Genomic DNA, 24,500 nt, shown 5'->3' with positions numbered 1-24,500 from the left:
TCAGACCATGGTCTTGTTACCAGTGGGGTACCTCAGGGATCTGTTCTGGGACCCATATTGTTTAATATCTTTATCAGCGAAATTGAAGAGGGCCTCGATGGTAAGGTGTGTCTTTTTACTGATGACACAAAGATTTGTTACAGGGTTGATGTTCCTGGAGGGATACACCAAATGGAAAAGGATTTAGGAAAACTAGAGGAATGGTCAAAAATCTGGCAACTAAAATTTAATGTTGATAAGTGCAAGATAATGCACCTGGGGCGTAAAAACCCAAGATCAGAATATAAAATCAGTGATACAGTCCTAACCTCAGTATCTGAGGAAAGGGATTTAGGGGTCATTATTTCAGAAGACTTAAAGGTAGGCAGACAATGTCATAGAGCAGCAGGAAATGCTAGCAGAATGCTTGGGTGTATAGGGAGAGGAATTACCAGTAGAAAGAGGGAGGTGCTCATGCCGCTCTACAGAGCACTAGTGAGACCTCATTTGGAGTATTGTGCTCAGTACTGGAGACCATATCTCCAGAAGGATATTGATACTTTGGAGAGAGTTCAGAGAAGAGCTACTAAACTGGTACATGGATTGCAGGATAAAACTTACCAGGAAAGATTAAAGGACCTTAACATGTATAGCTTGGAAGAAAGACGAGACAGAGGGGATATGATAGAAACTGCTAAATACATAAAGGGAATCAACAAGGTAAAAGAGGAGAGAATATTTAAAAGAAGAAAAACTGCTACAAGAGGACATAGTTTTAAATCAGAGGGGCAAAGGTTTAAAAGTAATATCAGGAAGTATTACTTTACTGAGAGAGTAGTGGATGCATGGAATAGCCTTCCTGCAGAAGTGGTAGCTGCAAATACAGTGAAGGAGTTTAAGCATGCATTGGATAGGCATAAGGCCATCCTTCATATAAGATAGGGCCAGGGGCTATTCATAGTATTCAGTATATTGGGTAGACTAGATGGGCCAAATGGTTCTTATCTGCCGACACATTCTATGTTTCTATGAATTGAGGAGATAGTGTCTAGAAGTAAAGTGATTTGTGTTAAAGGTGAAGTGTCATGCGAATGTATGGGGGTGATCTCCATGAGGAAGTGCCCTTGCGGCATCCACTATGTAGGGAGGACCCTGAGAAAACTCAAAACAAGTGTGCAAGAACATATACATATAAAAAGGGGTGGAGACGCATAGTGTGTCAGCTCACTATAAAAAGGACATAATAAAAATCCAGGTTTAAAATTTGTGGGTTTGGAGAAAGTATTGACAAAGCGGAGAGGGGAGGATCCTATTGCAAAAATTAATAAGAAAGGTGGAATGGATCTATCGCCTGGGCACTTTGCAACCCACCGGATTTAATGTTGAGCTTGACATCAAGACTTGTATTAAATGAAAAAATGGAGGAATGTAGAACTTGGGATCTAACCTGTAATAGAGATTAATGTATGTGGGGATTTATCATGTGATTAGAATAGAAGGATCGGAGGTATCAATGGTATTTAAGCACCATGCAATTGTTTAAAAGGAGCTGAAATAATAGAGAAAGTAGACTATTTAATTGCCGGGTCTGAAAAAATAATGAAGTGTTTTTGATTGGATATGGCTATGTGGACAAGATAAGCTCATGAGATGATTATGCTGCGATTTGTATGATGTAAATGAGAGAATATGTATGAAATAGTCTTTTTTTAATGTTTTTAAATGACTCATTTTATTTGAAAAAGGCGTCTCTTAGGAGGTATTAGTGACAACGCCCATATACCATCATAAAATGGAGGGTGTTAGTTTAGTACGGAGCTGCCCCTGACGAAGCAAGGAGCGAAAACCCAGGTCGGGCAGGTGGAGAAAAAGACGCACAGTATCATTTTATATGCATTCATTTGTTTTAAACTTTGTAAGTACAATAAAAAAAATAAAAAAGCATGATCATAAGAACCCTTGCGGTACTTCACTATGTTGGGTTGTCTTGCTAATATTTAGGAGACAAGTTTTGCTGAAGCTTTTCCCATAAAACTATACATCAATCTGCTCAGCTCCTCCTGCTCTAGAACATACTGCCTGCAGGTTACGCTGCGTTTTCATGGTGACAGATTCCCTTTAAGGATTGCGTTAAAAAAAACAAAAAAAAAAAACAGTAAAGGGTTAAACAATGATTTCCAAATCATATTTCTATTTAGTACGCCTTGAAAAATGTGTTTACAATAGGAACTTCATAACTCAAAATTAGCTTGGTGTAAGGGCAGGAAAAGCTAAATTTTAATGTTTTAGTGCTTTTGCCTGTCCCTAGGTACAAAGCATCTTAAGGCAGGCTTAAATCAGTTTACCATCCCTACTTCAAAAGTGAGACCTCCCCTGTGTACTAGGGCATTTTTGACCAGATACCAAGGGACCCCAAAAGCACCCTGGTTGGGAAGCACCACCCTACGCAATGACTATATTCCCCATAAAATAGCACTTCTCAAACACTTTTTTTCCCCATAACTCTGCACTGAGCTGTTCCTCTGTTATTCCTCCTAGATGTTTAGGAATAAAATGAATTGCCAACTGAGTGCTACCAGTAAGGAGTGTGTCCCTGCATAATACGACACTGGCAGCACTGACTGGGAAGTATCAAACTGTGTAGAGAACACACCCTCAACTAGCATCACCCAGTTGTCAATTTGTTCACACATTTTTAAGAGAGACATAAAGGCATGACAAATCAGTTTTTAAAAAATGTGCTCCAGAATTATTTTATGGGGAATAGAATATTTACTACTAAGAGGCATGAAGTGATAGATCTTTTCTAACATGCATCACGGTATATGATTTTGCATCGAACAGATTGAAGACTGATCTGCAGCTAGCAGAGGAAGTGGTTGCTGCTGGAGTCTGCTGATAGTCGGCCGCATGGATCCGGAGACAAAGTAGATTTGTCAGCAACAGCCTCTATGTAGAGTATTAGCAAATTAGGGAAGTAAAGATAATGGAATTCCCCAACACATTAGTTTATGCTACAGTCAGGTCCATAAATATTGGGACATCGACACAATTCTAACATTTTTGGCTCTATACACCACCACAATGGATTTGAAATGAAACGAACAAGATGTGCTTTAACTGCAGACTGTCAGCTTTAATTTGAGGGTATTTACATCCAAATCAGGTGAATGGTGTAGGAATTACAACAGTTTGCATATGTGCCTCCCACTTGTTAAGGGACCAAAAGTAATGGGACAGAATAATAATCATAAATCAAAACTTTCACTTTTTAATACTTGGTTGCAAATCCTTTGCAGTCAATTACAGCCTGAAGTCTGGAACGCATAGACATCACCAGACGCTGGGTTTCATCCCTGGTGATGCTCTGCCAGGCCTCTACTGCAACTGTCTTCAGTTCCTGCTTGTTCTTGGGGCATTTTCCCTTCAGTTTTGTCTTCAGCAAGTGAAATGCATGCTCAATAGGATTCAGGTCAGGTGATTGACTTGGCCATTGCATAACATTCCACTTCTTTCCCTTAAAAAACTCTTTGGTTGCTTTTGCAGTATGTTTTGGGTCATTGTCCATCTGCACTGTGAAGCGCCGTCTAATGAGTTCTGAAGCATTTGGCTGAATATGAGCAGATAATATTGCCCGAAACACTTCAGAATTCATCCTGCTGCTTTTGTCAACAGTCACATAATCAATAAATACAAGAGAACCCGTTCTATTGGCAGCCATACATGCCCACGCCATGACACTACCACCACCATGCTTCACTGATGAGGAGGTATGCTTAGGATAATGAGCAGTTCCTTTCCTTCGCCATACTCTTCTCTTCCCATCACTCTGGTACAAGTTGATCTTGGTCTCATCTGTCCATAGGATGTTGTTCCAGAACTGTGAAGGCTTTTTTAGATGTCGTTTGGCAAACTCTAATCTGGCCTTCCTGTTTTTAAGGCTCACCAATGGTTTACATCTTGTGGTGAACCCTCTCTATTCACTCTGGTGAAGTCTTCTCTTGATTGTTGACTTCGACACACATACACCTACCTCCTGGAGAGTGTTCTTGATCTGGCCAACTGTTGTGAAGGGTGTTTTCTTCACCAGGGAAAGAATTCTTCGGTCATCCACCACAGTTGTTTTCCGTGGTCCTCCGGGTCTTTTGGTGTTGCTGAGCTCACCGGTGCGTTCCTTCTTTTTAAGAATGTTGAAAACAGTTATAATGATGGCTTGCTTCACTGATCGTGATGGCTCTTTGGATCTCATCTTGTGAGTTGACAGCAACAGATTCCAAATACAAATAGCAGACTTGAAATGAACTCTGGACCTTTTATCTACTCATTGTAATTGGGATAATGAGGGAATAACACACACCTGGCCATGGAACAGCTGAGAAGCCAAATGTCCCATTACTTTTGGTCCCTTAACAAGTGGGAGGCACATATGCAAACTGTTGTAATTCCAACACCGTTCACCTGATTTGGATGTAAATCCCCTCAAATTAAAGCTGACAGTCTGCAGTTAAAGCACATCTCGTTCACTTCATTTCAAATCCATTGTGGTGGTGTATAGAGGCAAGAATTTTAGAATTGTGTTGATGTCCCAATATTTATGGACCTGGCTATTTATTATCAGCAATTTTGAAAACTGTGGCATCTGTGTGAAGAGGAAAAACTGCAATGGAGGAATCCAGTGGGCGCATCTACCTGGTATAAGGTAAGTTGATTCATTAAACAGATATAGTATATTTTCTAAAGAAAGAGACTGCAGATGAAAATCAATTTTTTTAAGGAATTCTCTGAGATTTAGAACTGACATAAGAAAATGAAAAAAGTCAATTTTCATCTAAACACTTTGTAATATCTTATCTCTGCAAATATACGATCACTTGAGTTTATGGGCCCAAAGCCTGGAGGCCGATTCTGCTGACAAAAGTTCCTGTTCTGATTTCTGTCAAACGGTGTCATGAGACATTGCATGGCTCTCAATCAACAAATATAAAGATGTACCTACATAACACACTGCTATTCAAGCCAGGTCAAAGGTATACGTTAGAATTCACACCAGGTCTTCAAGACAATGCTGTGCCTTATAGGAATCAGAACCGGAAATGTTGTCAGAAGCCTTCTTCAGGCGTTGGACCAGCAACTTCAAACAATCATTTTTATGATATATTTATTTAGAAACAGATTTACAATTTGAATGTCCAATAAAAGGGTCTTTTCCTAATTTTTTTCTGATAGGTATCCTTTAAAAGGAACCTGACACCATGAAAATGCAGCGCAATCTGCAAGCAGCATGTGATAGAGCAGGAGGAGCTGAGCAGATTGATATATAGTCTCATGGGAAAAGATTCAGTAAAACTTGTGATTTATTCATTTAAATCTCTGCTCTTTTTATCCTTAGGAGTCATGTGGGCGGTCCTAACTCAGTAACAGCGTTCCCTGTATTATACAAGGTTAGCTGTCAATTACTGAGTGGTACCGCCCACATGACTGCTGAGATTTCAATGAATAAAGTACACAATATACTGACTCTTTTCCCATAAAAAGCTATAATCAATCTGCTCAGCTCCTCCTGCTCTATAAAATGCTGCCTGCAGACTGATCTGCATTTTGATGACATGTTTTCTTTTAAGAACAAGTCTAATTCACTGTAGCATGGACATTTCTGAAACAGCAATTCATGCCCCATGACAATGCGTGAGGCCTTCAACTGACACCTAGAGGACTGTGTTTCCTTCCAGACATCCATGAAGTGTAATTCACTTGTACAATATAAGCAAAGGAACAGGATACATCTGCCTGCATAATGGTCATACCCACCATTTATTCACAAAGTCCTGGAACTCTGCTCCAAACACTCCACTGGGCAACTTCGGAGGTGGCTGAAAGTGGAGAAGAAACTGCATTACACAGAGAATTATGTAAAATATGTAAAAACACAATAAATACACAATAAGTAAAGGGAAGAGAAGCATCCCAATACTTTTCTGGTGTATTTCTCCAAAACGACCTGACAAACAATGCTTTGATTCAAGAGAAAATGTTCTCTTTAGAGCTTGGTGACTTTGCAAAATGATTTTGTGCAAATAAAACTGAAAAGTGGATTAGAGGCTTTACATAGGCCAATGATCAGTGCAACTATTGGTAAGGAGCATTCCTAGGACCTGTGTAAAGGATCCGCTGATCACCTGATGAATGAGTGAAAACCTGCATCAGGCTGGGTGGCTTTGCCTGCTTCATGGTGGCCTGGATCTCTTTCAGAGGAGCATGGATCAACTGGCTTATGACAGTTCTCCACTTCAAGTCCAGGGTAAGTGAATCAAAGTCTTAAGGCCCCCATACCCATTAGTGTATCGTTGGCTAAAGATGCTGAAAATGTCAGGTTTGGCCAAAAGTCCAATGTGCCCACAGAGCTCCTGAACCTATTAGATGATGTTGAGGGGAGAAGGATCGAGTGAAATTAATATTTTCTCCCCAATCCTATTGTTCTCCTGGTAGTAAAACCACTGCCAGTAGCGTCTGTCAGCAGTTTTCTCCCCACTGAGTACAAGTACACCTTAGGCCAAAACAAATGTGTATAGGTATGGGGTAGCCAGGAGAGATAACTGTCTGCCGAACCATCATTCAGCCATCAGCTATTGGAGTATAGCTGTCTTTAGGCTAGACATACGTGGCATCTTCTGCAGCTCAAGAGCCCCTTGTTTCCTTCCCCACAGCAACAAATTGTAAGCTGTAGAGACAACGTGACGGCTGTCCCACCATGTTTTTTAGGATGTGAGCAAAGAATTACACAGTTAACCCCATATAAATAGAAAATAGAAAAAAAAACACAAGACTAACTGATCCTGGACAAACTTCTTCTTAATGCAGTACACACAAAGAGAGAGGCAAGTAACATGCACAGGAGACACCAACACATAAATGGACTGAAAATTTACCTCATTCACTATATAATCCAGTAACTCAAAAATGGCCATAGGAGGTCGGCTGTCCGGACCATAGGCTGCAAAAAAGCAAAGCAATAGAGTTAGAGTTTTAGAGATTACAACACAAGATAATGTCTGTGGAGAGCAGCAGCTCTGAGTGCAAAAAAATTACTTGATGGTTTAAAATGTTTAGCACATTTCAGAAGTTAAATTATTATTTTTTTTTTAATTAGTACATGTCACAGACGTCACTGTGCCCCATCAGCCTTAAAGGGGTTATCCCATCAAAAGGATCCTCGCTTTATTTGTCCACGCTGCGACAATGATCATTTTCCTAAATATAATGTTTAAGCCAATTCCTACCCTTCTCGCTAAAAACCTGCCCCTTTTACCTCATTGTTGTACTGTGTCCTCCCTTAGTTACAGACACCTTTTGCCGGCCGAATGCAATGGCCGCGCATGCGCGGCGAGCGAAACCACCTTCCAGTGTGTGGCTGCATTTCTTCCATGAACGTGCACGCCGCCAGCCGCGCATGCGCGGTTCTTCATTCCCTTGTGCTGCTTCTGAAACAGAGCCGCGGAATGCAGGACGTGAGAGGGTAGAGAAAGCGCTGCGGCATCTCCCAGAATGAAGTTCGGTTATAACGGGAGCGCGCACTCACGTAAGGGAGGCGGAGTCAACTGATTAGCAGAGCGCTGACGAGCTGCCCATCAATAGAAAGAACAACGCCCCAGGAAATAGGCGTTAGTACAGAGTGAACAGGAGACGCGGCGATGAAATTAGAAGGTGGGATAACCCCTTTAATTATTGTGTCCAAACTTTTGGAGATGGAAATTGTTATCGTTAATATGAGGTAATTGGCAACTATCTCACAAGGGGTTATTTTGCCGTCCTCTGGATCAACGCTGTACAATAATAAGTTGCATTTGATGGATATGTTTTTTTTTTTTCAATGTTACTATGCCATCATGCACACAACCTAATTAGACTCATTTGCATACATTAAAACATAATTTTTCACAGCAACGAGGGCAGATATGAACATGGGACCAACACAGATGCCTTCAGCTGCCAAGTACACATGTAACAGGTCAGCCAGTGTCATAGGTACTGTGAGAGGTTTGGTCTGGGAAAACAGGTATTTTCCTCTCAGCATGTGCTGCTGGGCTGATTTACAGCCAGGTAAGGTCAAATACCGGACAGGACTTTAAATGCCAGTCCGGGTTTTGGCAGCACCTGGCTGTCCTTAAATAGGCAGCTGGGCTCAGAAGGCATGTCTCTGTGTCGAGATCTGGGAGCCTTGTGTCTGGATGAAGGCTTGCTACCTGTTTGGCGTGAAAACAGGTTGGCAGGTTGGTGCTGCTATGAGCAAAGACTCTGTGGCAGAATTGCCGCATGGTGAGAATTACCACCAACACCACAAGGTGACTTTTTGTTTGAATAGGACTGCTTGTTTTGTCGCTTGCCTAAAGTGTAAATAAAACACTGAACTGTTTGATCCAAAAAACTTGTTGTTGCCTCTATACTGCGTCCGCTAATCCTGTCTACCAGAGCGAGTCCCCACAATTGGTGGAGGATGCGGGCAAACCCCGGAAATCTCCACCCCAGCCCCGGAGATTTGAGCCGATAAAACTCATCCGGGATGTACCCACGGCGGACCTGGCTCCAATAGTTTTCTAGCGGTGTCAGGAGCCTGGCCATGTAAGGGCTAACTGTCCCCATCAGATTGAGCCCATGGACACTAACTACAGCTACCGTCAGTCGCTATATGCCAGGAGGCTGTGTGCAACAGGTGCCCCAGAGTCTCTACATCACTTGTGCCAGGTGGAAGTGGGAGACACTCTGGCGGAGGCTCTGCTGGATTCAGGGAGTCTGGTGACCCTAGTAAGGGCTACCCTGGTACGGTCCACTGAGTATACTGGCCGGAAAGTCGGGGTGATGTGCATCTACGGAGACTTAAAAGACTACCTCACCGCGCTGGTGTCTCTAAACATGGTGGCCGGTAGATGAACCCACGAGGTGGCTGTCGCCGCAAATCTACATTATGAACTCATAATAGGGAGAGACTTCCCGGCACTGTGGCCTGCTATGAGAGTGACTGATACCCATAACACAGGGGTAACCCTAGCAGAGTGGCCGGCTCAGGGGGGAAACCAGCACCCTGGGAACCTGAGACCGAAGGGGCAGCGGTAGGAGTGACTGCCACTTCGGTGGAAGAGGGGGAGACAACCCCACTAAGTGTGATGGTGGGAGACTTGGAGGACTTGCCGCCGGGTCCTGAATTGGCAGACCTCAATGTCTCCGGGGATAATTTTGGTACCGCCCAACTTCGGGACCCAACCCTATCCCGCGCCTGGGAAAATGTATTAATAGTAGATTGTGAACCACAACAACCTGGGGGAGAGTCAGTGTTTCCCAGTTTTGTGGTTAATCAAGATATGTTAAAAAGAAAAAGGGGGTCAGTCAGCACATCCCAATGCGCAGGCGCACGTTGCTATGGCTGAGAACAACACTGTAAAACAAAACATGCAATGCAACAGCTCTCTGCAAACCAAATTAAGTACAAAAATGCTTAATAATTGCTAGTTCTTTACTTATAAATTAGAGATGCTTGGCAAATCATTTTGTACTAAATTATTTGATCCCGTCTGCCGCACGTCAAGGCGATCTCTGTAAGACTGGTTCCTAACACTAAATTCTACCTGTTATCTGCCATGAGGGCTACCATACAATTCAGGGAGTGTAGGTTTCACATGCATGCTGGGCCTGCTTTTATTTCTGTCATCTTTGGTGCCAAAATTGCTTTGATTTGCCAAGCATCTCTAATTTATAAGTATAGCCTTAGCAATTATTATGCATTTTTGTACTTAATTTGGTTTGCAGAGAGCTGTTGCATTGCATGTTTTGTTTTACAGTGTTGTTCTCAGCCATAGCAATGTGCGCCTGCGCATTGGGATGTGCTGACTGACCCCCTTTTTCTTTTTAACATATCTTGATTAACCACAAAACTGGGAAACACTGACTCTCCCCCAGGTTGTTGTGGTTCACAGTGTTTCCCAGTTTTGTGGTTAATCAAGATATGTTAAAAAGAAAAAGGGGGTCAGTCAGCACATCCCAATGCGCAGGCGCACGTTGCTATGGCTGAGAACAACACTGTAAAACAAAACATGCAATGCAACAGCTCTCTGCAAACCAAATTAAGTACAAAAATGCATAATAATTGCTAAGGCTATACTTATAAATTAGAGATGCTTGGCAAATCAAAGCAATTTTGGCACCAAAGATGACAGAAATAAAAGCAGGCCCAGCATGCATGTGAAACCTACACTCCCTGAATTGTATGGTAGCCCTCATGGCAGATAACAGGTAGAATTTAGTGTTAGGAACCAGTCTTACAGAGATCGCCTTGACGTGCGGCAGACGGGATCAAATAATTTAGTACAAAATGATTTGCCAAGCATCTCTAATTTATAAGTATAGAACTAGCAATTATTAAGCATTTTTGTACTTAATTTGGTTTGTAGAGAGCTGTTGCATTGCATGTTTTGTTTTATCAAGATATGTTGTATCGAGTAAACCAACTATGGGGTAAGCCTATTGAACAGTTGGTGGTCCCCAAGGCTCATTGCAAGCTTGTGTTAGATCTAGCCCACCAACACGCTCTCGGGGGTCACCTGGGGTTGCAGAAAACTCAGATTCGTATTCTACAGCGGTTTTACTGGCCCAGCATATTCAAAGAAGTGGAAGAGTTTTGTAAGTCTTGCCCAATGTGCCAGATAACTAGCCGCCAGCCACATTTCCGTAGTCTCCTAGTACTTCTCCCGATTATCGAAGTACCGTTGGACCGAATAGCTATAGACTTCATAGGCCCAGTACTAAAGTCCGCAAGACACATCTTAGTCATTCTAGACTATGCCACTTGGTACCCGGAGGCGGCGCCACTGCGACATACTTCAGCCAAGCTTATAGCTAGGGAGTCAATGGAGATGTTTTCCCCGAGTAGGATTACCTAAAGAGGTTCTGATCGACCAGGGGACCCATTTGATGTCCAAGGTGATGAGGGAACGCTGTAAGTTGCTGCACATAAAACTACAGACGTCCGTTTATCATCCGCAAACGGACAGTCTGGTAGAACGGTTTAACCAAACATTTTAAAAAATATATGTTGAAAAAGGTAGTGTCTAAAGATGGGAAAGACTGAGACCTCCTTCTGCCCTATGTCATGTTCGCAGTGCGAGAGGTACCCCAGGCCTCTACTGGGTTCTCGCCCTTCGAACTGCTACATGGCAGACACCCTCGCGGTCTCTTGGATGTGGCCAAAGAGGTGTGGGAACAACCCACTCCACATAAAAGTGTCATTGAGTACGTTACCCAGATGCAAGATCGGATAGACACAGTGTTGCCTCTTGTTAGGGAGCATATGGAGGCAGCTCAGAGAGCCTAGAGTCGGGTCTATAATCGGCAGGCTTTGGTCCGGATCTTTAACCCGGGTAATCGGGTTTTGGTTCTGGTGCCGACCGTGGACAGTAAGTTCCTAGGTGGCAGGGGCCCTACGAGGTACTCGAGAAAATTGGAGATATAAACTACAAGGTACACCAGCCAGGGCGGTGAAAGCCGGAACAGGTTTACCATGTGAATTTACTCAAACCGTGGAAAGATAGGGAGACCTGTAATGAAGACAGCCCGCGGCCGGGTTTTCTAGAAGAGGTACCAGCCCCTCTGATGCAAGAGAGGCGGCTGCCACAGTAAAAATTGCTGACAGCCTCTCCTCTAAACAGACTCAGGAGGCCAGGGAGTTTGTTAGTCGGAACACGGATGTGTTCTCGGACCTCCCTGCACGCACTTCCGTAATCCAGCATAACATTGTCATTGAGCCTCAGGCAAAAGTCAGATTAAAACCATGCCAAGTGCCCGAGGCTCGGCGACAAGCCATATATCGGAGGAGGTGCAGCTAATGTTGCAGCTAGACGTCATTGAGGAGTGAAAAAGAGTGGGCCAGTCCTATAGTATTGATACCCAAGCTGTACGGGACTTTGCGGTTTTTCAATGACTTTCGAAAACTTAACGAGATTTCCAAATTTGATGCGTACCCATGCCCCAGCTGGATGAGCTAATCGAGAGGTTAGGTTAAGCCCGGTATTTTTCTGCTTTGGACCTCACAAAATGGTACTGGCAGGTGCCCTTAACGGAGGCTGCCAAAGACAAAACTGCCTTCATCACGCCTGAGGGGCTGTATCAATATAAAGATCTTACCCTTTGGTCTGCATGGCACCCCCGCCATTTTTCAGCGACTGATGGACATTGTGCTTCATCCACATAGTCGGTACGCTTCGGCTTACCTGGACGATATGGTCATCCACAGTACCGACTGGGAAAGTCGATAGGATGTGCGATATGGTTAGAAGAGACTAAGTATGTCATTAGGCACGGAGTCATCAAACCCCAAGGGATCAAAATAGAGGCGATACGGAATTGGCCCCGACCTGTCACCACTAGGCAAATAAAGTCATTCCTGGGAATGGTGGGCTATTACATGAGGTTTGTTCCCCACTTTGATACTCTAGCCGCGCCCTTGACAGGACTCTTGAAGGGACACAAGTCAATGATGGTTCGCTGGGATGATCGGGCAGAAGAGGCTTTCTCCGCTTTGAAGTCGGCCCTGTGCAGGTTCCCGGTTTTAGTGACGCCCGACTTCAAAAAGGGAGTTTATAGTACAGACCGATGCCTCCGAAATAGGCCTTGGTGCTGTACTGTCTCAGGAAGTCAACAGGGAGGAGCATCCCGTTGTCTTCTTCAGCCGTAATCTCACCCCAGCCGAGGTATAGTATAGTGGAGAGAGAGTGCCTGGCTATCAAGTGGGCACTAGAATCTCTCCGCTATTATTTATTGGGGAGAACATTCCGCCTGGTGACTGACCACCCCCCTCTCAAGTGGATGAGCCAGGCCAAGGATAGAAATGGCAGGGTCACCCGATGGTTTCTCTCCCTACAAAACTAAGTTTTCTGTGAAACACAGGGCAGGCCGGTTACAGGGAAACACGGATGCCCTGTCCTGGGTACACTGTCTGGAGTGTGTTCACCCCCTCAGGGTTGAACAAAGGGGAAGGGTATGTGACACAGTGAGAGGTTTGGTCTGGGAAAACAGGTATTTTCCTCCCAGCATGTGCTGCTGGGCTGATTTACAGCCAGGTGAGGTCAAATACCGGACTTTAAATGCCAGTCCGGGTTTTGGCAGCACCTTGCGGTCCTTAAATAGGCAGCTGAGCTCAGAAGCCATGTCTTTGTTGAGGTCTGGGAGCCTTGTGACTGGATGAAGGCTTACTACCGGTTTGGCGTAAAAACAGATTGGTGCTGCTATCAGCAAGGACTCTTTGAGGCAGAATTGCTGCATGGTGAGAATTACCACCAACACCGCAAGGTGACTTTTTGTTTGAATATGACTGCTTGTTTTGTCGCTTGCCTAAAGTGTGAATAAAACACTGAACTGTTTGATCCAAAGAACTTGTTGTTGCCTCTATACTGCGTCCGCTAATCCTGTCTACCAGAGCGACTCCCCACAGTAGAAATCTGCTGACAGATGCCCTTGATCAGACTAAGACCTCATGCACACAAACGTAATTTCAATCCAAATCCAGTAGTTACTAAAACATACATGTCAGGAGAGGTGATAGGTCATCTTTAAGTAGAAGCAGTTCTAGAAATACAGACTTTAACTTTCTACATGACCTTTTCTATGTTTTAATGTATTAAAAAGTACTCCCGGCCAGGGGCGTCGCTAGGTTAAAACATTCGGGGCCTGGGCCCCAGATGTTTTGTCCCATGCCCCGAATGTCCTGCCTGCCTGCTAGATACAACTGTATTGCCGTACACAGAACGGCAATACAATTGAATCTAATACACTGGGAAGAGATGAAGGACCTGTGGTGACATCACAGGTCATGTGATCAGCAAAACAGGCTGTGATAGGATGTGACCAGTGCAGGATTGGACCGGAGTGAAGAGGAGAAGGAGCCTAATGGTGATGGCTGTACATGAGGAGAGGTAAGTGAAGGGAGAGGCAGAGCAATGCTGGGAGTTGTAGTTATTTAAGTTATTTAACTGGGATGTATGTTAGGGCTGAAGGAAGGGATGTTATTGACATGGAACTGTGTGCTTGAGGTGGCTGGGGGAGGGGGTGATGTTATTTACATGGGACTGTATATTGAAAGTGGATGGTGGGGGGGAATGATGTTTATGTACATGGGACTTAATGTTTAGGCTACGTTCACACTTGCGTTTGGGGATCCGCTTGTGAGATCAGTTTCAAGGCTCTCACAAGCAGCCCCAAATGCATCAGTTTAACCCCAATGCATTCTGAATGGATGTGGATCCACTCAGAATGCATTCGTTCGGCTCCGTACGGCCCCCCGTTCCGTTTTGGAGGCGGTCCCCAAAACGCGGCAAGTAGCGTTTTTGTGTCCGCATGGCCTTGCAGAGCCAAATGGATCCGTCCTGACTTACAATGTAAGTCAATGGGGACGGATCCCTTTGCATTAACACAAAATGGTGCAATTGTAAACGGATCCGTCCCACATTGTGTCATGCCCTGCTCTGACTATGTGCGGAGGTCGGCCAGAATAGCAGCACGTGTTTAGTTTTTTGTTTTGGAGTCGTGCTGGATCCGCCTCCCTTCAGGTGCACTGGGTGGGGTCATTGGTTTAAATCTCACTCAATCCCAGTATTCTGTGCAGGTTATAGAAATCAGTCTGGCCTTGGAAGGAAGGATTGTCTGTTCCAGCTCAGATCAGATAAGTTTGGTTTCTGTTTTTGTTGTTTGCTGTCTAGGTTGTTTGTGTGTCTTCTGTCCCCTCCAGGTTCTGAGGGAGCAGGCTGCTCCTATTCCCCTTTTCACCATCTCAGGGATCCTAGGGTATTTTATCCCAGGCACGAGGACACATTATTCCTACCATCAAGGTCTGAATGTGGGCTTAGCAGGGTAGGGAGAGAAGTCAGGGATTTGCTAGGAGGTGACCCTTCCCCTGCTTCTCGCTTAGAATCTGGTTTGTTGGTTTATCTATGTATCTGAGATCCCGTCCGCCGTGACACATTGACTTTCAATGTAAGTCAGGACGGATCCGTATTGGGACTTAGAAATTCAAACGAATCGGTCCTGAACGGGTGCATTCGTTTGTATTATCGGTGCGGATCCATCCTGTACAAGTACAGGACAGATCCGCACGAACGCAAGTGTGAAAGTAGCCTTAGGGGGTGATGTTTACATGGGATTGTGCGTTGGAGGTGGCTGGGGAGGAGGTGATGTTATTTACATGGGACTGTATGGTGAAGGGAGGATTATAACTGCAGGGGGCACTGCAGATCCAGGGGACATTATAGGCGGTCTTATTACTACTGGGGGCTCTATAGGAGGGTCTTCTAGATCCGCCTTATTTCTACAAAGCGCATTATGGGGGCCTTATTACTACTGAGGGGTCTGTAGGGAGCTTTATTACCACTGGGGTAACAATAGGGGGCCTTATTTCTACTGGGGACTCTGTTAGGGTATTATTAATATGGGAGGGCTCTTCTAATAATGTGGGCATTGTTGAGGAGCATTATCATGGTTGGGGCAGTGTTACTAATGAGGGTATTCTAGAAGGGAATTACTATTGGTGGGACTATGAGGAGCACTATTACTTTGGGGGGCAGTAATGTTTCTTCAGGATAGTATTTGGGGGTATTGGGGGGACGGGGGGCAGGGGCGTAACTAAAGGCTCATGGGCCCCGGTGCAAGAGTTCAGATTGGGCCCCCCTTCCCTCAGTGCTTTGTGTGTTTTCTTATCCGGCACAAGTGTCTTTGGGCCCCTTCAGGCTCCTGGGCCCGGTAGCGACTGCTACCTCTGCACCCCCTATAGCTACACCCCTGGGGGGAAGGGGGGGGCACAGCAAGCAGCAGGATAACACTGTGGGGACTCCAGTTGGGGGATAATGATAGAATGTGAGGAAGCTAAGATGTCTGTGTGTCACACTCTGCAGAGACGAGGCGGCTGAGAGAAGTTGTCCAGACAGAGTGGAGAAGATGATGAGAGAAAAGATCTACAGAGAAGATGATGACAGAGAGGAGGCGTCACCTGGAGGCCCTGGATGTGACAGGCAAGTGCTGCTGTATAGCAAGTACAGCAAACATATTTATTGGGGCTTGTGCCCCAGATCTTTTGAGACCCTAGCAACGCCCCTGCTCCCGACTATACTAAAATATAATTCGAATGAGTCATTAAAAGGGGTTGTCCGGGTTCAGAGCCCAGACATATCCCCTTCTTCACCCAGACAGCCCCTCTGAGAAGAGGATCTGAGCATTTCATTAGCTCTGGAGATGTAACGGGTCTCTGCTAGGTGAAGGCTTCTGCGTAGCAGTGTTCCCAGTGATGTCACCGGCACTAATGGGCATGCTGTAAAACGGCTAGGGCAGCGCTAAAGAACGCCCATTAATACCGGTAACGTCACCGGTAACACGGCTAGCTTCAAGTCTCCGCCTAGCAGTGTGAAAATGCAAAGAAACAAGCCCTTGCCCTGCGCGATCCAGCGCACGTCAAGGGAAAGCATTGGAGCATGAAATGCTCATATCAGAGGGGCTGGAGGGGTGAAAATTGTGAACCCGGACAACTCTTAATACAGCAGCAAGTAATGCACAGGTTCTGTCTCCCAGGTTTCTCTATACAATCTTTCTGCATGGCTGTCATTATACACAGCATATGAAAACAGAAAGACCCTAAGGTGGTCCAGAGTATATTAATAGAAAGCCAAAGAAAAATAGCTAAAAGGTACAAAAAAAAAAAAAAAAACAGCCGGTCATGTCCCGTTTATATAAAATTTTGCTTTTATGATGAGTAAAATAGAATGAATATGTGCCCCCCAAAGAACTTGATTAAGATATTGCTCTCAATGCCTGTATTGTAGTCTCAGCGATATCCTTAGGTATATAAGATAACAAACTAGAAGGGACTGTGGATGCATTTAACCCTTATACATTCAGTGCTGCCTAATCCGTAGTGGATTGTCATCTGATTTATCAGAAGACAAAGATACGTCCACTCTCAACTGAGAGGAGTTGATAGTTACCCCAAACTGGTAAAGGGGTTACTCTAATAAATTGCCAGAGAGGGCATTATGAAATATCTGGCTGTCTGTTATTAAGCAATGCTCGCCAGCGTCATCTAAAGCTACTTTCACACTAGCGTTTTTTGCGGATCCGTCATGAATCTGCAAAAACGCATTAGTTACAATAATACAACCACATGCATCCGTCATGAACGGATCCGGTTGTATTATGTCTTCTATAGCCATGACGGATCAGTCATGAACTTCATTGCAAGTCAATGGGGACGGATCAGTTTTCTATTGTGTCAGAGAATCAGTCGGATCAGTCTTGCTCCGCACCACATGACTGACAGAAAAACGCTGCAGGCAGCGTTTTGGTGTCCGCCTCTAGAGCGGAATGGTGACTGAACGGAGGCAAACGGATCTGTTTTGAACCGCTTGTGAGAGCCCTGAACGGATCTCACAGACGGAAAGCCAAAAAGCCTGTATATACATAGAAAAACTAGCAACATTGTATTTCTAATTCGGCAAGTGGCCTAAACAATGTACGGTATCTTTTCTAATGGCTACAGTTCACCGCTTCAGGGTACTTTCACACTTGCGGCAGGACGGATCCGACAGGCTGTTCACCATGTCGGATCCGTCCTGCGGCTATTTCACCGTGCCGCCGCTCCGTCCCCATTGACTGTAATGGGGACGGGGGCGGAACTCCGGCGCAGCACGCGAAGTCCGCCGGACTAAAAAACCTGACATGCAGTAATTTTAGTCCGGCGGCCTTAAGCCGTGCACCGCCGGAGCTCCGCCCCCGTCCCCATTATAGTCAACGGGGACGGAGCGGCGGTCCGGCGAAATAGCCGCAGGACGGATCCAACATGGTGAACAGCATGTCGGATCCGTCCTGCCGCAAGTGTGAAACTAGCCTTAGTAAAGGACTTGTGAATGTATCTAGCAGACGGCAGCTATTTGATTCAGCTATACCATCTGTGGAACTGTGAGCCTTTGTCACAGCAGATACCAAGTCAGTCCCTAAGTTCTGTTCATATATTGTAGCGTATAGTGATAAATCATGGTAGTGTGCCTAAAGTACCCACTGCCAGACAAGACCGAGAGGTGGAATTTAAAACCTAGGACAGGAGGGCTTCCCCGACATGTTTCGCCGTGAAACCGGTGTCATCAGGGGGTAAGGAACTTCTAGCAAACAGATGGTGTAAGTCATGGGTCTTTCAACTTGTAAAGCTGTTGCCTAAATAGCGATGAGGCCAGTCAGTGAAAACACCTGCTTAAATGTCATAAAGAAACCCCCATCACCAGGGCCAATCTCAGACAGACGCCGGTCCAGGTGCCCTGAAGCAGGAACAGCTTACAGCAAAACATGTCGGGAAGCTATCCTGTCCTAGGTTTTAAATTCCACCTCTCGATCTTGTCTGGCAGCAGGCACATTACCATGATTTATCACTATAAGCATTCCTCTTATGAGGTATGAACAGAACTTAGGGACCGACTCAGTATTTGCTGTGACAAAGGCCCACAGTTCCACAGACCGTATAGCTGAATGACATAGCTGCCGTCTTCTAGATACATTGACAAGTCATTTACTGAAGCAGTCAACTGTAGCCATTGGAAAAGATGCATTGTTTACGCAATTTGCCAAATTATAAATACAATTTTGCTAGTTTTTCTCTGTATAAAGACTTAGATAATAATGGCTAGCATTGCTTAACCCTTAAGATACCAGAGTTTTTTTATTATTTTTTTTCGTTTTCATTTTTCTTCCCTACCTTCCTTGAGCCATAACTGTTTTTATTATGTTGTTTTTTTTATTTTTATGTTGGTCTGCCACCTGGTGGCCAAAATAACAATTGCGGCTTCAATACTGTCAGCCTCTTTAGCGAGGCTGAGAGCATTGAAACCAATTACAGGCATCCTCATGGGCCACAGAGGATGCTGGTAAGATGCCTGGAAGTGCAAGTTTCCCGGTTTTTGACACTTTAGATACCATGATCTCACTTGATCACGGGCATCTAAAAAGGCTTTAATTACCGCGATCGGCATTATTGCCGGTTGCGATAATTAGCCGCAAGTCTCTGCTGTTTGAAACAGCAGAGACCTGCCGGCACGTGCGAGCAGGCACCATGTTTGCCTATCGCTCCAGTAGCAAAAGGGTTAATGACAACCGACAGCTAGATATTTCATAATGTCCTCTCTGGCGATTTATTAGAGTAACCACTTTACCAATTTGGGGTAACTATCAAGTCCTCTGAGTTCGAGAGTGGACGTATCTTTATTTCTTCTTATAAATCAGATGACAATCCACTACGGATTAGGCAGCACTGAATGTATGAGGGTCAAATGCATCCACAGTCCCTTCTAGTTTGTTGTCTTATATACCTAACGATATCACTGAGACTACAATACAGGCATCAAGGGGAATATTTTTAATCAAGTTTTTTGGGGGGCAAATATTCATTCTATTTTAATGATAGTAAAAGCTAAGTTTTATATTATACACAAGTAGTGCAGGACAGATATCAGTGGAAATCAAGGCAGTATTCAGACATAAACTTGACAAATTGCTGAAGAAAACACAGTAGTAAGTACAGAGACCTGCAAATGCAATACTTACAGCTAATGGGGCGACCAGGTGGTCTGGGACGGGGAGACAGATCAGATGACGAAGGGTCTCCTTCAACAGAACAGCCAAATATCAGTTCCAGCTCCTTAGCATCGGGGGGTGGAATTGGATAGCGCCCAATAGCCATTTCCACCAGTGAGAGACCCATGCTCCAGATGTCAGACTGCACAGAGTAGTGTGTGCCTTGTAGTCGTTCCGGCTAGAGTAAGAGAACATACAGTCATATGGATAAGATGCACTGCAGATAGTGATGTCTACATGTGATTTTTCACATAGTTTTGGAATATTTTTAATGCTCCAATGTGTTAAAAAAAATATATAAATTCATCTCATAAAAGGTAGGGGGTCCTGTCAGCACATGGGGGGAGGGGGGGGGTGACAGACAGACATTTATGAAGATCGGCGATTTAGACGCCAGTCTTATTCTCTCCTGCCCTGGCGGGTGTAGATTTAGACCATTTTCTACTCCTAAAACAGGGGTGTAAAATAAAGGGCGGCTGGCCCTCCCTTTTTTAGACCTGGCTTTAGCGTTCGAAAAGGGGATAAAGTCGCAGATTACGGCAAAAATAACCTTTGCTCCGCAATCTGCGACAGATATATGCCAAAAAGTGGTTGATATCTGTTCGTAAATGACTCTCATAGTTTTTTCCTAATATCTCTGGCCTTTATGTGCCGAATAGAGTAGATGTCAGTTTTGTCATTTTTACTAACTGGAGACTGGCGTCATAATGTCTAACCAGTTGTTTGTCTATGCCAGCAGGTGCGAATGTAACCATAGGGACCCCCCCACCCTCACCTCAAAGAAACATTTGGAGTACGAGCAGCAACAACAAAAATAATCTATATTCTGGTGAAGATTTGTTGACTTTGCCTGTCCCGCTGCCAAGCATTTTTGGGCAGACCGAAATAACTTTTCATCCCTGCTGTAAAGGTGACAGCATTTGGTGCCACTGTGCTGTGGAGGACACGTGACCATGTTCCAATAAACCCCGGTTACGAAACAGTGTCCTATGCATTGTATTCATTATAAAGAAGCAGAGAACAGACCATCAGCTAGTCAAAAAAAACTGACACGTGAGCACTAAGAGGCTAACTCTGCAACTTGTGCCTATACATTGCATTCGGAAAGCCTTCAGAACCTTTCACTTTTTTCACATTTTGTAGCAGTCTTATGCTAAAATAAAAAAAATTGAAATTTCCCCGGGAGGGCGTTCAGTGGCTAAAACAAGGAGTGTAGTCAAGGTTGAGGGAAAGGTGAATGGGGCAAAGTTCAGACATATTCTTAACCCTTTCATGACCAAGGGTCATTGATGCCCCAGTGTCCAGGTCAAAATTTACAAATCTGACGTGTCACTTTATGTGGTAATTGCTTTGCAACACTTTTATTTATCCAAGCCATTCTGAGAATGTTTTCTCGTGACATATTGTACTTCATGATAGTCATAAATTTGAGTCAATATATTTCACCTTTATGAAAAAATCCCAAATTTATCAAAAATTTCCATTTATTAGTCATACCTAATAAAATATTTATAAAACTTAACATTCCCCATATGTCTACTTTATGTTGGCATCATTTTGGAAATGTCATTTAATTTTTTTAGGGCGTTAGAAGGCTTAGAAGTTTAGAAGCAATTCTTCAAATTTTTAAGAAAATTTCCAAAACCCACTTTTTAACCCCTTAAGGACACAGCCTTTTTACACCTTAGGACCAGGCCATTTTTTGAAAATCTGACCAGAGTCCCTTTAAGTGCTGATAACTTTAAAACGCTTTGACTTATCCAGGCCGTTCTGAGATTGTTTTTTCGTCACATATTGTACTTCATGACACTGGTAAAATGGAGTCAAAAAAATAATTTTTTTTGCACCAAAAAATACCTAATTTAACAAAAATATGGAAAAATTTGCAAATTTCAAAGTTTCAGTTTCTCTACTTCTGTAATACATAGTAATACCCCCAAAAATTGTGATTACTTTACATTCCCCATATGTCTACTTCATGTTTGAATTGTTTTGGGAATGATATTTTATTTTTTGGGGATGTTATAAGGCTTAGAAGTTTAGAAGCAAATCTTGAAATTTTTCAGAAATTTACAAAAACTCAATTTTTAGGGACCAGTTCAGGTCTCAAGTCACTTTGCGAGGCTTACATTATAGAAACCACCCAAAAATGACCCCATCTAAGAAACTACACCCCTCAAGGTATTCAAAACTGATTTTGCATATGTTGTTAACCCTTTAGGTGTTGCACAAGAGTTATTGGCAAATGGGGAGGAAATTTGAGAATTTCATTTTTTTGTCTAATTTTTCATTTTAACCCATTTTTTCCACTAACAAACCAAGGGTTAACAGCCAAACAAGACTGTATCTTTATTGCCCTGACTCTGCCGTTTACAGAAACACCCAATATGTGGCCGTAAACTACTGTACGGCCACACAGCGGGGTGTAGAGGGAAAGGTGCGCCGTATGGTTTTTGGAAGGCTGATTTTTATGGACTGGTTTATTTACACCATGTCCCATTTGAAGCCCCCCTGATGCACCCCTAGAGGAGAAACTCCCTAAAAGTGACCCCATCTAAGAAACTACACCCCTCAAGGTATTCAAAACTGATTTTACAAACTTTGTTAACCCTTTAGGTGTTGCACAAGATTTAATGGAAAATAGAGATACAATTTCAAAATTTCACTTTTTTGGCAGATTTTCCATTTTAATATTTTTTTTCCAGTTACAAAGCAAGGGTTAACAGCCAAACAAAACTCATTATTTATGGCCCTAATTCTGTAGTTTACAGAAACACCCCATATGTGGTCGTAAACTGCTGTACGGGCACACGGCAGGGCGCAGAAGGAAAGGAATGCCATATGGTTTTTGGAAGGCAGGTTTTGCTGGACTGTTTTTTTTTTACACCATGTCCCATTTGAAGCCCCCCTGATGCACCCCTAGAGTAGAAACTCCAAAAAAGTGACCCCATTTTAGAAACTACGGGATAGGGTGGCAGTTTTGTTGGTACTAGTTTAGGGTACATATGATTTTTGGTTGCTCTATATTACACTTTTTGTGCGGCAAGGTAACAAGAAATAGCTTTTTTGGCACGGTTTTTTTTTTTGTTATTTACAACATTCATCTGACAGGTTAGATCATGTGGTAATTTTATAGAGCAGGTTGTCACGGACGCGGAGATACCTAATATGTATACAATTTTTTTTATTTATGTAAGTTTTACACAATGATTTCATTTTTAAAACCAAAAAAATGTTTTAGTGTCTCCATAGTCTAAGAGCCATAGTTTTTTCAGTTTTTGGGCGATTATCTTAAGTAGGGTCTCATTTTTTTGCGGGATGAGATGACGGTTTGATTGGCATCTATTTTGGGGTGCATATGACTTTTTGATTGCTTGCTATTACACTTTTTGTGACGTAAGATGACAAAAAAAGGCTTTTTTTACACCGTTTTTTTTTTTTTTTTTTTTTTTACGGTGGTCATCTGAGGGGTTAGATCATGTGATATTTTTATAGAGCCGGGCGATACGGACGCGGCGATACCTAATATGTATACTTTTTTTTTATTTATGTAAGTTTTACACAATGATTTCATTTTTGAAACAAAAAAAAATCATGTTTTAGTGTTTCCATAGTCTAAGAGCCATAGTTTTTTCAGTTTTTGGGCGATTATCTTGGGTAGGGTATGATTTTTGCGGGATGAGATGACGGTTTGATTGTTACAATTTTGGCGTACATGCGACTTTTTTGATCACTTTTATTACCTTTTTTGGGAAGTAAGGTGGGCAAAATTTCAATTTCATCATAGTTTTTTATTTTTATGGTGTTCACCGTTCGGGTAAAGTAACATGACCGTTTTATAGATCAGGTCGTTACGGACGCGGCGATACCAAACATGTGTAGGGAATTTTATTTTTTTCATTTTTTATCAGTGATAAATGTGTTTTTTGATTTTTACTTTTTTTCACTTTTATTCACTTTTTTTTGACCCAGACCCACTTGGTTCTTGAAGATCCAGTGGGTCTGATGTCTGTATAATACAGTACAGAACAATATATATTGTACTGCACTGTATTTTACTTACACTGAACAGATCTATGCCTTTCAGCACAGATCTGTTCAGCACCATGGACAGCAGGACGCCTGAGAGGCGTCCTGTTGCCATGGGAACCTTCCCCGTCTGCTCAGTACTGCTCAGAACTTCGCAGACGGGGAAGGGTAAGGAGGGGATCTCTCGGGGGGCTGTCTGGGAGCTCTCTCCCTCTCCATTGGGGGGCTGCAAAGGTACAGCAGCCCCCCGATGGGAGAGGGAGGGAGCTCCCTGCGCTGTTAACCTTTTCCATACAGCGGTCCGTACGGACCGCTGTATGGAAAGGGTTAAATGGCTGACATCGCATCGCAGATGTCAGCCGTTTATACCAGGGTGCCAGCAATGTGCTGGCACCCTGGTATCCCCACTAGACACTAGGGATCGACCGATTATCGGTTTGGCCGATATTGAGGTTTTTGAACGTTATCGGTATCGGCATCTATTTTGCCGATATACCGATAACGTATTGGGAACACAGAACGCGCTGCTCTCAGCGCGTTCTGTGTTCCCTCCGCAGCACAGGGGAGAAGGAAGCAGTGTCTCCTCCCCCTGTGCTGCTGCTGCCGCCAATGACAGAAGAGAAGACAAGGAGGAGGGGAGGGGCTGTGGCCGCTGCGCCACCAATGAAGATAAGCCTTTCATTCATTCATATACAGGAGACGGGAGCTGGCTGCAGAATCACATAGCCGGCTCCCGACCTCTATGAGCGATAGCTGCGATCCGCGGTAGTTAACTCCTCAGGTGCCGCGGATCGCAGCTACCGCTCATAGAGGTCGGGAGCCGGCTATGTGATTCTGCAGCCAGCTCCCGC

General features: G+C 43.9%; 1 protein-coding gene across 1 annotated transcript in view; it reads right to left on the bottom strand.

Moving 5' to 3' along the window:
- The window catches only part of MAP2K1 (mitogen-activated protein kinase kinase 1), a 78,152-nt gene that overhangs the window by 4,961 nt on the left and 48,691 nt on the right, over positions 1 to 24,500 (bottom strand). Inside the window, exons 7-9 of the mRNA XM_040414296.1 lie at positions 19,591 to 19,798; positions 6,906 to 6,970; positions 5,788 to 5,849 (exon numbers count right to left, since the gene is read on the bottom strand). Coding sequence (XP_040270230.1) covers positions 5,788 to 5,849; positions 6,906 to 6,970; positions 19,591 to 19,798 — 335 coding nt within the window. The remainder of the gene's footprint in view (positions 1 to 5,787; positions 5,850 to 6,905; positions 6,971 to 19,590; positions 19,799 to 24,500) is intronic.

This window comes from Bufo bufo, chromosome 1 (genome assembly GCF_905171765.1).
Source record: "Bufo bufo chromosome 1, aBufBuf1.1, whole genome shotgun sequence".
Classification (NCBI taxonomy): Eukaryota; Metazoa; Chordata; class Amphibia; order Anura; family Bufonidae; genus Bufo; species Bufo bufo.
This window is presented reverse-complemented; position numbering and strand designations above follow the sequence as displayed.